General features: G+C 26.3%; 1 protein-coding gene across 1 annotated transcript; it reads left to right on the top strand.

Moving 5' to 3' along the window:
• The first annotated feature begins 10,374 nt into the window (after positions 1 to 10,374).
• LOC145838408 (dephospho-CoA kinase-like) lies at positions 10,375 to 11,316 on the top strand. The gene is given in 2 exon segments (XM_082945996.1): positions 10,375 to 10,481; positions 10,483 to 11,316. Coding segments are annotated over 2 exon segments (648 nt in total). The 3' UTR covers positions 11,024 to 11,316.
• The last annotated feature ends 1,262 nt before the right edge of the window (positions 11,317 to 12,578 follow it).

Raw genomic sequence — 12,578 nt, forward strand, 5'->3', positions numbered from 1 at the left:
TGAACGCTCACAACTATGGTCAATTGATTTGTGTGGAGAAAGACCTTTCGGTCATCATGCCTCACACCATATCACTTGCTTGACCTTCAGAAAACGTTTATTGTTGCAGAGGGGAGAGTGAGTATTCTCTGATGTTTTTCTACCTTTAAAAAAAATATATTTGTAAATAACTTTGATAAGTTTTATTTTGAACTTTTAAAACATTTAACTTTAAGATCAATGTAAATGATTTTGTATTTTGTTTTTTACTTAAACTAAAAAAGAAATTAATTATAAAATAAAAGAAAATAAATGGTATGCACTCTTTTTTAAACCCATTACTGCCAATATTAACTATGGAAACCATAGTCTACCATGGGCACCACACAGTCTCCTCCCAAAGATTTCAATTTCTATGGTCATGTTAGTTCACATTTTTCTTGTTGCCCTCTCTACAAGAGCAAACCTGAATAGTGCAATAAAACGCCCAACCATAAACAAAAAGGGAGATAAGGTGAAATTGCTATAACTAACATATTTTTCTTTTGTATATGTAAAAGCAAACATTAGTATAAGCATTAACTGTAGAGCACAACCTACTTAAAAAGATCTACAGATATATGTGCTAAGTACAAAAAAGTAAAAACATTCAGTATTTTCTTATACTTTTGATATGTAAATTACTCAGTTACAATAACTATTCCATACACTAATAAATACTAGATACATGTAAGAAAATAAAAACAAATATATCACACCTATAAAAGTACAACTAAATGTTTTAGAAATAAATAAAAAAAAATAAGAAAAAAAAAATTAACAACCACTCTTGTAAATAAAAAATTAATTAACAAATCTTACTTAAAATTAAAAATAAACACAATAAGTTTCAACTATACATGTTCTATTATTTTTTACTTTAAAATAAACTTAATAATTATTCAAAAAAAAAGGAATAATAAATAAAAAAATAATCATACTTAATAACCTAACTCACAGAAAAAAAAAGTCATGTTATTAATTGAAAACTTTATGTTCCAAAACTATAACCAAGACCAAATCAACTCAGCTCACACCCAGCTAACACAACTGCCATTGACTTAAAAAGAAAAAAATAGAGAGTAAAACCCAATGACCATGAAATCATTTTATGTGATACTATTTAAATCAGAAAATTTAGATAGACTTTTGTCTGATTGATTCTTGAGTAATACATTTTTTATTCCAAATTGAAATTCTATAAGATAGTTTTGTTCTTTTAAGCTTTTTGGAATTTCATCCCATACCTTACATCTAAGATAGTGTAAGCATTTAGAACCGTAAGGACTATTTACTCTAGGAAAAAAGTAATTTGTCTCTGAAAATCTCGTTGAATGATGATGAGTTTTGTTTATACTTGTAAAGTAATGCTTGAAATTAACTGGCAATATACCTTTTTTGAATTTGTACATAAAGGCTCCTAACTTATACTGAAGCATGTTTTCAATATCTTTTTTTTGATATTTTTATACTGCTTACATTTTCATTCCATTTTAAAAATGCATGCACATTACAGCTCTATTTATAAGTTTGTTGATCCCAGTAATTTTAGTTCTACTTGCTCTACCCCAACAAAGTAATCTATATCTAATATAATTTATCAGAAATGAATTTAAATGTAATACAAAGAGTTTTGATTTAAATAGTACTGTGTTTTGTAAAAAATACCTTTAGTCTTTAATAATTTTGTTTTTAATGTTTCAATATGGTTAAACCAATTAAGACTATTGTCAATTGTAACACCCAAAGTTTATAATTATTTACCTTTGATATAGTTGATTTACTAATTTTTATTTTTAAATTTATTTATTTTCCAAATATCACTTTTGCCAGAGTGGGAGAGCATGTATATTGTTTTATTTAGATTTAGTGTAAGCCTCTTGTCCATTAACCATCTTAATACATTTTTTAATTGGGAGTTTAGGTATTCATTATCTTTTTCATGGATGTTTTTCTTAAATGTTGTACATAATAAAGTATCATCAGCTTTGACTTTTAGTGTTGTATTACTTAGTGAGTTATTGATGTGCACCAGAAAGTACAAGGGCCCCAGAACCCACCCTTGTGGTGCTCTTGCCTTGACGCTTTCTCAAGTTGATGTATACCCTGCAAAATCTACAAACTGTTTTCTTTCAGTGAGATAAAATTCCAAATATATAAGCATTTTTCCCAAATTCCGTATTATATTAACTTTTTTAATAATTTTTTTCTGTCTACACAGAGTAATGCCTTACTTAGATCTAACAACACTGCACAAACAGCATTACCTTTATCAAAAGAAGTTAGTGTACTCACCACAAACTCTGATAAAGCTAGAGTAGTAGAATGTCCTTCTCTGAAACCAAACTGAAAGCTAAAAGTATTTTAAATTTACTAAAAAAAACTATATTAACGACTATGTAGAACCTTTTCAATGATCTTATTAATATTTAACAGGAGTGAAATTGGTATGTAATCACCTGGAACTGTTTTTGAACCTAATTTAAATATTGGTAATACTTTGGCCAATTTTAAACAACTAGGATTTACACCTTCAAATGCCAAATTTATTAGTTTACTAATTATTCGAGCTATATGAGAGTTAATCAGTTTTAGCATTTTAACAGAGATATTGTTAGCACCATTTGCTTTGTTTGAATTTAAACTTTAAATGAAATCAGATATTTCTTTTTCGTGAATCTCAAACCAGACAAAACTTTTATAGTAACTTCTTGGGCTATTTATAGTAAAGTTTTGGTAGCTTATTGAATTTAGACAAGTTTGTTTTCCAATATTTGAAAAAATATGGGTTTAAATTATTTACAAAATCAACTGGATTAGATAAGAATTCTTCATTAAATTCAAGTTTGTGGGGAAGTTCATAGTTTTTTTGTCTGTTAGTAATTTCATTGATAACGTTCCAAGTATCTGCTGAACTTTTATTACAGTTTTGTAATTTTTTTCAAAATAATTTTTCTTTGATATTGTTTTAATTTTTTTCTATTTGTTTCTGTAAGTTTTGTACTTTTTAACTTTCTGTGTAATACTTAAATTATTTATTTTTCCACAGCATTTTTTACAGCCTATTTTTATACCTAATAGATATGAGTATACCTTAAGTTATCCAGGGTTTTGACTTAAATTTTTGTTTGGATTTTGACAGCTTTCTTGTAGGAATGTTTTTTTTTTTCAACTATTTCCTTGAGTTTTTGTAACAAACATTCAAACTTTAAGTCTATAGAATTCTTGGAGTTAATAATCTTATATATTTGAAATTTATAAAGAATGTTAGAACTATCAGTTGAGAGTTAGTTACTGTTGATTTTAGAATAATTCTGGTAAAATTGAGTTTTAGCATTTTTTTGAGTCTTTGAAAAGTTACAATTTATAATTTTTACACATAATGAAAAATGATCAGAAATATCAGATAAAAAACTTGGGTATTTTCAGCTATTTGAGGATTTGTATAATAAAAGTGGTCGATTAGTGTTCCTCCTTGATGGGTAACTCTAGTTTTAGGACATTAATTAAGTTTGTAAGGCCAAAACTATGATTTTTATTAAAATAGTTTTTAATTGATGTTTCTCTACCTTTCTAAAGTAAATTTATGTTAATGTCACCAAATATGCAAATTTCCTTATTTTGAAGTATATTGTTCATTAATAAAAATTCAGAAAACTGTTTAGTAAAGTCACTTATTGAATTTCCTGGATGGTGATAGATTAATCCAATTAAAACACTTTCATTTCTTTTTCCTACTGACATATCCAACTAGACAAATTCATCATTTTCTATAGTGAAGATAAGATCTATTTTTATTGTATATATTATAGAGTATGTGCCAACTCCTCCTGCTTTTGATAAGGAATTTGTGTAGTGGATTGTGTATTTGTTTAATAGTATAGAAGGTTAGGCAAGCAGTTTGTCATGATATGTAGTTTTACCTCCCCCTTTAAATTTAAAAATATACTAACCAAAAATTTAAATTAAAAGAAAAAAACTATCCATATAACTGAAAAAAAAAACCCTTAGTGACATCGTTTGACAAACACTCACAAGGTCAAAATATCAACACTAAAAACCACAAAGTGTTGGAAAATCATGAAGCTCAAATCCTCAAGCAAGTCTTACAACAAAAAACACATAAACAATCCAATCATGTGATCATTGCCACCAGTGTGAACTCCCAATCACCCAAATGCAAACTCTAATAACCAATTTCTAATCTAAATATATAAGTTCTTAAAAAATTAATTAATTAATAGGGAAACTGTAACTAGGAAAAAAAAAGTGTTTGTATTAAGTAAAGTATATAGATAGAAAGAAAAATGTGAACACTCACAACAATGGTCAATGGGTTGGTAAGAAGAAAGACCTTTTGGTCATCACACCATAAATTTGATAAATGAAAAGTCAGTATTATTATTAATTAATAATTTATATATAAATAACTCAATAAGTATAAATGATAATGAATTTGTACTAATGCTATACTTTTACGTCTAATTTCTAAAAAATAAATAAATAATAATAGAATAAATAATAATAATCTTTTATCTAAAACAGTAACAAAAAAAAAGAAATATGTTTACAATAAATATAACTTATCTCAATAATTTATAACAATCAATCATTCAATCATAAAACAAAAGACCCATCACAGCTTGCTGCCCATATAACATAAACAAAATTTCAACACAAATTAACATACATACAGAAGCACGCTAGATTACTAAAAATTCAAAGTTGTTTTTCTCTACAAGCATTCTATATTTTACAAAGTTATTGTGGTGGTTGCACAATACAATTTTTAGTAAATGATATTATTGGCATAAGGGGGGTTAAACAACCTTTTTTGGTTTTTGATCTTATTTTATATAGTTTTTACTAAGCTACAAGATGCTTTTTATAGATTTAAAAAAATCAAAATAGTTTTTGAGATATAGCCGGTCAAAGTCAAAGCAGACAATAGGATCCTTATGGAAGGCGCAAACTAAAACGTCAAATAACTAGAAATTACTAAAAATCTATCTCCTCCTACGTTTTTTGATATAACTACCTCAAATTTTTAGGAAATGTTCCTTGCAGTATTTAGAAAATTATGTCGGAACAGAATTAAAAAAAAAAAAAAATTAAAAAAAAAAAAAAACTGTTTATTTTGTTTATTTTTTATATAAAATTTTAATTTTTTATTTTAAAAAAAATTCCTTCCGACTGAATTTTTTAAATATATCAAGGAACATTTCCTGAAAGTTTGAGGTAGTTATCTCAAAAAACGTAGGAGAAGATAGATTTTTAGTGAAATAGTCTATTTTTGCCATTTTAGTTCGCGCCTCCCATAAGGATCCTATTGTCGGCTTCGACTTTGACCGGCTATATCTCAAAAACTATTTTGATTTTTTTAAATCTGTAAAAAGCATCTTGTAGCTTAGTAAAAACTATATAAAATAAGATCAAAAACCAAAAAAGGGTGTTTACCCCCCCCCCCCCCTATGCCCTTATACTGTGTTAGTTTTGTTTTTGTACTATTTTTTGTTAGTAGAAAAGTATCAGTTTTTATCAGGGTTTCCCAAACGATTTTCAAAATGCCCCCTTAACAAAAATTAAAAAAGCTATGGCCCCCTCCAACAAGAATACTCAAAAATTACCATTAAAAAGCCTTAGACTATTTGTTAATTTTTTGCTCTTATTCATCAACTCCAGAATATCTAGTGTAAGTATTAAATTATGGCATTGTGGCCCCTATATTCCTAATTGTTTCCAAAATATTTAACTATTTTTGAAAACAACCAAGTCCTTTTTACTCCTGCAACTAAGCTTATTTATGTTAACAAAAACTTCAAAAGATGTTTATTTTTGCAGTAGTATTATTTTTTTAGAATGTTTTGTATTTTTAATAAAGTTGCATACTTTGTTTCAAAGCTAGGTTTTTAGACTTTAACGTTTTTTTAAAGTTGTTTTTCTATTTAATCTAATTATTAAGTATTTTTGTGATTGGTATGATTGTTTTAAATATTTAAATAACTTTTTAGTACTACAGATATTAAACAAAAACTTGAGACAAGGTTCATTTGTACTAGGTCCTAGGACCAAATGTTTGGTGCACTTTTTTGTTGTTCAATAAATAATAATAATAACATTTAAAAACATTTTTATTGAGCAAACAAGTAAAGTATATTTCAGCTAGCCCTTATCAACTACTTTTAATAGCAGCTAGTTTTAAAATTAAATTTTGAGTTAGTTAACAGTTATAAGTTTCATCGGAAAATACTCAATTAATAAAATTTAATTTGTTTAATTTATATAACATAAATAGAGTAATTACTAGTGTGCTTATAAGTATAGCAATCTTTGATTTTGCAGCATATTTTTTACATATGGCATATAACTACTTAAAAATATAAATTTAAGCGTTTGTTAACAAAGATTCTGAAGAAACTAGTTAACTAGAATGTATAATAATAATAAATTAAACAATATTAATTCTTTATTACTTTAACACATGTTTCTGTGTGTTAATAGGTCAACATACTTCATTGGAGCTCTGTAAATATAGAATACAATACATAGTATTTAAATCCGACTACTACAAACTTATAAAATATTTTTAATTATTAGGTCTAAACTAGATAAAGTAAAATACAAAATAAAATAACAAATCATGATATAAAACCACTTACATAAAAGTCAAGAAACTACTGATTCAAAATATTTATACATTTTATATAAGATGTAACGTTAAAAGGCTTAAAAGGCGTTAAATCCTGGAGATCCTGATAAGCTAAGCTTATTGGAATATATACCACAGATGTTCTTGTGTTAAAACTTTATTTGGCGTTTCACTGCTCTCAAATACGCCGTTAGTTGAAATAAAGTTTTAACACAAGAACATATGTGGTACATTTTATATATATATATATATAAATGTTTTTTTTCAATGATTAGTAACGTTTATTTATTAAAACAAGTGGTATTCCTGTATATAACTATTTAAGTTTCTATTATTTCCTTACAGTATCTTTTTTTACAGAGCTCCATTGAAGTGTGTTAATCTTTTAAGGGCATAGGGGGGGGTGGTAAACACCCTTTTTTGGTTTTTGATCTTATTTTATATAGTTTTTACTAAGCTACAAGATGCTTTTTACAGATTAAAAAAAATCAAAGTAGTTTTTGAAATATAGCCGGTCAAAGTCGACAATAGGATCCTTATGGGAGGCGCAAACTAAAGGGGCAAAAATAGACTATTTTACTAAAAATCTATCTTCTCCTACGTTTTTTGAGATAACTACCTCAAACTTTCAGAAAATGTTCCTTGATATATTTAGAAAATTCTGTCGGAATTAAAAGAAAAAAAAATTTATATAAAAAATAAACAAAAAAAAAGTTTTTTTTTGTTTTTTTGTTATAAAATTTTAATTTTTTTAAATTCTGTTCCGACAGAATTTTCTAAATACTGCAAGGAACATATCCTAAAAATTTGAGGTAGTTATCTTAAAAAACGTAGGAGAAAATAGATTTTTAGTGATTTCTAGTTATTTGACGTTTTAGTTTGCGCCTTCCATAAGGATCCTATTGTTGCCTCTGACTTTGACCGGCTATATCTCAAAAATTATTTTGAATTTTCAAATCTGTAAAAAGCATCTTGTAGCTTAGTAAAAACTTTATAAAATAAGATCAAAAACCAAAAAAGGTTGTTTACCCCCCCCTATGCCCTTAACACATAGTTAATCTCTAAAATCCACCAAATTCAAACTGTGTTGGACCCAAAAATACAGCCTTATATTTTTTAGCTGGAAAATATTTTACATGTGGCATTTATCACAAAAAAGTATTGTGCATAGTTTTAGACAATTCAAAGAAAGTTTTAATGAGGTATATCTTGATTTTGTACAATTTTTATTATTTTTTGTTATTGTGCACAATGAATGAGTTTTTTGATAATGACATCATGTTAAATTATATCCAGCTAAAAACTCTAAGGTTGCATTTTTGGGTTTAATACAGTTTTCAGTTGGGTGCTTTTCAAAAAATTGAATGGTGCCAAGGAGAATTTTTTTTTAAATAATCTAAAATTTATTACTAAGTGTTTTTATGATATTAGACAAGTTTGTAAAAAAATGCTAAAAACTCAAAAGTTGCCTTATCTATAAGCACCCTTGTGATTATGTTTAAATTATTTGGAGCAAGTGCATATTGTAGTTTTAATTGGTTAAGGGAATAGGGGGGATTCTGAAATTTTTTTTTACTAAAAATAACATTGGATCTTATATAAAAGCTTAAAGTACAAACTACAAGCCAGTTTTTATAGAATTAAAAAATATTATTTAACTTTTGAGATATTGTAATTTTTTCAAAAAGTTTCCGATACAAACGTATAGACTGCAAGTTTTTTGGGATCAATTTTCTCGGAAATTTAAAAAATCACTAAAAATTTATCTTCTCCTTCATTTTTTGAGATGGAGACCTCAAATTTCCAGGAAACGTTCCTTTTGTAGTTTAAAACACTTTAAATGTTGGAATTTTAAAAATATTAAAAAATAAAAATTTTAGATAAAAAAACAAAAAAATAGGTGTTTTTTTTATTAATTTTCTTATTTTTCAAAATTAAAAAAATTCTGCATTCAATCTTTTTAGAATTTAATAATACACCTTCAGTGAAAATTTGAAGAAGATTGCTTAAAAAATGAAGGAGGAGATAGATTTTTAGTGAAATGGTCTTTTTTTGGGTTTTAGTTTGCGCCTTCCATTAGTAACCTATTGAGGTCACCGACTTTGACTGCTCATATCTCAAAAAATACTTTGAATTTTTTCAAACGGTTAAAAATTTCTGATAGCTCGGATAAAACTCTATAAAATAAGATCAACTTGTAAAAATCAAGGTGGACCCCCCTATGCCCTTAAATCTGGTTATTAATTAAATTTTCATAAAACTTTCTGCTAATGTTATCTTCAATCAAAATCAATTAATTTAGTAAAAATATTTAACTAGCTACAGGCTAGAGTCTTTAAGATATTTTGTATATTTATAAAATTCAACTTGATATAAAATTAACACTAAAAGGACTTTTAATCAGTTTATTATCAGCATATATATATATATATATATATATACTTATCTAATTATATGAAAACTATAATTTAAACAGCTGTATAAATTATAGTTTTTATATAATTAGATAAATACTTAGCTCCAATTTAATTTGTTGAGCACTATCGATCAGAACTTTTTATAAAACCTTTAATATATATATATCTATGTATACCACAGATGTTCTTGTGCTAAAACTTTATTTCAACTAACGGCGTTTCACTGCTCTCAAATAAATTTAAGAACAGATATACAGAGTCCGTTGATCTGTTGCCTTGTAAATAATGTTCTCTGACCGGCAATTGCCCCCCTTCAAATTATACTTACAACCACCAGCGCAATTACATTGATTTTTGATTAAATAGATTTTTTTTAAATCCTTTGATTATGTGACGTTATGTATGTTGAAAAAGGAAGGTTGTTTAAATAGTAGGAGTGAATTCATATCGTCTTGTCGACATATGAAAAAGCTCCTTTCAAATACAACACATATTATATATATATATATATATCAAAATCAATGAATTTATGCTAGTTTACAGTTCAAAAGTTGTTATAGGAAAAAATCAGAAAATCATAGTAGTAGTAATGTTGTAGTCATTCATAAAATACTATTACTATTCCAAATGACATTATTAGTTCCAAGTAAAGGTATAAGGTTGCTAAGATCAACCTATAAAATTTCTATCCTTGAATTTCTTTATTAGTTTCTTTAAAAATACAATTTAAAGCTTTTCAAAAATTTAAGTTAAATTTTAAGAAAAAAAAAAACTTAGTTTGTTCTTTAAACTTGGGTCTTGGTTGCCATTTACTTTTCTGTTGTATATGTTTTTTTTTCAAATGTCTATGAAAAAGGTTTTATTAAAATGTTTTTGTATTTTTACTTCATATTTTTCTATTACTTAGATTATTTATTTTCTTGCTTGGGTAAAAATTTTTCAACATTTTTGTTTGCAATATTTAGTAAACTTCAATTAGATTTTACATGAAATAAAAACATCTTTGGGAGTCAATTGAATGTTTTCTAGTTGTAGTATCATACTTAAATAAAAATTTGTTAATTATCATTTTAATTACAAAACATATGTATATTAATTACACACAAAAATGTTATGAAATGTTTAAACACATACTTAACATGTAAAGAAGCTTATGTGTTATAATTTAAAAACACCAACAAATAAATTTTTCTAACACATACTAGTAATTTTTTTAAAATTTCGTATATGGTAGTTTAATTACTTACAATGTCAGTTTTAAACGCCCATTGTTACAACAGCTTAAACAAAATGTACTTGATTGGCATCACCGGGGGAATAGCGTCTGGCAAGTCCACTGTGAGCAACCTGGCCAGGGAGAAGGGGTTTTCTGTTGTTGACGCCGACAAGGTGAGCAGGGAAGGCTTTTGTTGAGTGCGTCAATCAGTTTGGTTCGGTTATACTCAACCGGGATGGTGACATTGACCGGGAAAAGCTTGGGGAAATTATTTTCAACGACCCCTTGAAAAGGAAAAAGCTGAACTCGATAATGCATTCGAAAATAAGGGTGAAGCTGTTGAAGGAAATTGCTTGTTGTTTTTGCAGGAACGAAAAGGTTGTTTTCGTTGACATTCCGCTGCTCATTGAGTCAAAGCTCACATTTATCTTCAGGGAGTTGATTGTTGTTTTCACTGACAAAGAAGTGCAGTTGAATAGGCTGACGACCAGAAACAGCTTCACTGAACCTCAGGCCGAGTCCAGAATCAACAGCCAAATGGATTTGAGCAAAAAGTTAAAGTTTGCAACCAGAGTTGTAGACAACAATGGAACTGTTGACAGTACCACTGCACAAATTAATGACTTTTTAAATAAACTAAACTTAAACACCACCAGTCCTTTTCAAGTATTGTGTAGTATTTTAGTTTGTTTTTCTGGATTGGCATGGTTCTATTTCAGATAGACTCTTAACCACCTTATTTTTTAGTGTTTTTTATCTATTTTCAAGTATTATTTGTATTTGCATTTTCGCTAATATGTTTTAGCTATATTGTTTTATATGATGAAAATCTGTTAAAAATACTGTTCACCTAAAGTTGAAAAAAAAAAATTAGTAGCAAATAATTTTAATTTTTAAATAGCACTAATTTTTTTAATAAAATCTTTACTTTTAGGTTTTAAACTCAACACTGTAAAAATTTCCAGTATTTTAGTAAGGCGATCTTTTTAGTAAAAAAAAAGGATTTTAGATATTTTTTCTGATGTAAATTCTTTAAGAAAACTTTTAAAATTATCAGTTTCCTTATACCTGATAATATATTTTTAAAAGTTTAAATAAGTGTAAATAGGTTATTTCTTTTTTTTTAACTTCATATACTATCTATAAATTTTAAAACTTTTTAATAGTTGTATATTAGTGACTATTATGTTTTTAATTTTCTATACATGAATTTATTTCTATTACGTTATAACTATTTTTTGAGACATTTAAAAAATTTTGTATTTCAGTTGTAATTCTTTTGTTTTAAGAACTTTTTTTTTAATTTATTGGGAAACTTTTGTTTTTTAAAAGTATGTTAGTTCAACTTTATTAAAATTAATACATATGTTTTATTTATTTTTTGATTAAGCTCAAATTAAGTTATTTTTTCATGCTTTTTTGGACAAAGTTAACGTTATAATTAATGTTTTATAAGTATAACCGTTTTAAGTTCTTGATAAATGTAAAAATCCTTACTATATTTCATTTCTTACTTAAATGTTATGCAATTTTAGTGCAATTAGTTAAGAAAATAAATATATTGCTATGCTGTATTTTAGTTTTTATAATGTTTCTAAACATTTCAAGCATTTTGTTTTCTTCGTTCTTTACTATATAAACTATTTAAGAATTTAAAATATATTTTGTCAATAAAAAGTTTAATTTCTAATCTATAGACTTTTCTTTTACTTCTAAATTAAAATGAAAAATAAACTTAAATCTGAATCACTTAATTTATAGCCGAGTTTAGGGGTAGATTCAAAAACCTGCAAATGTTTGTATGTGTCAGACTGATATTGGCCTTTCCTTTTTTTTTTTTTTGTAATCTGTACCCTTATCCCTAACCCACCTTACACAAATATATAACAAGTAAATCAAAATATAAAAGTTTAAATAACTTAAATTAAGATGAAAAAAAAGGAAAGGTCAATATCAGTCTGATATATGCAAACTATATGCAGGTTGTTGAATCTACCCCTAAACTCGGCTATTAATTAGGTGAATCAGATTTAAGTTTGTTAATGTAATATAATAGTTCTACTATTCCAAAACAAAATAAAACTCGGTAATAAAGTTAAACTTACCTAGCTTTACATGTAGCTTGAGAGAGTTAGATAAAAATAGGAGAGTAATTTAATAAGTTAAAATTTAAAAAAAAACATTTTTTAACAATACAAATATTTTACTTAATAGTTACGAGTAAAGTTTAGAAATATAATTAAAAATTTTTGATTCTTAAAACTTAAATGCAGCTGTA

This window comes from Thalia democratica, chromosome 6, assembly GCF_965202585.1.
Source record: "Thalia democratica chromosome 6, ktThaDemo2.hap1.1, whole genome shotgun sequence".
NCBI lineage: Eukaryota > Metazoa > Chordata > Thaliacea > Salpida > Salpidae > Thalia > Thalia democratica.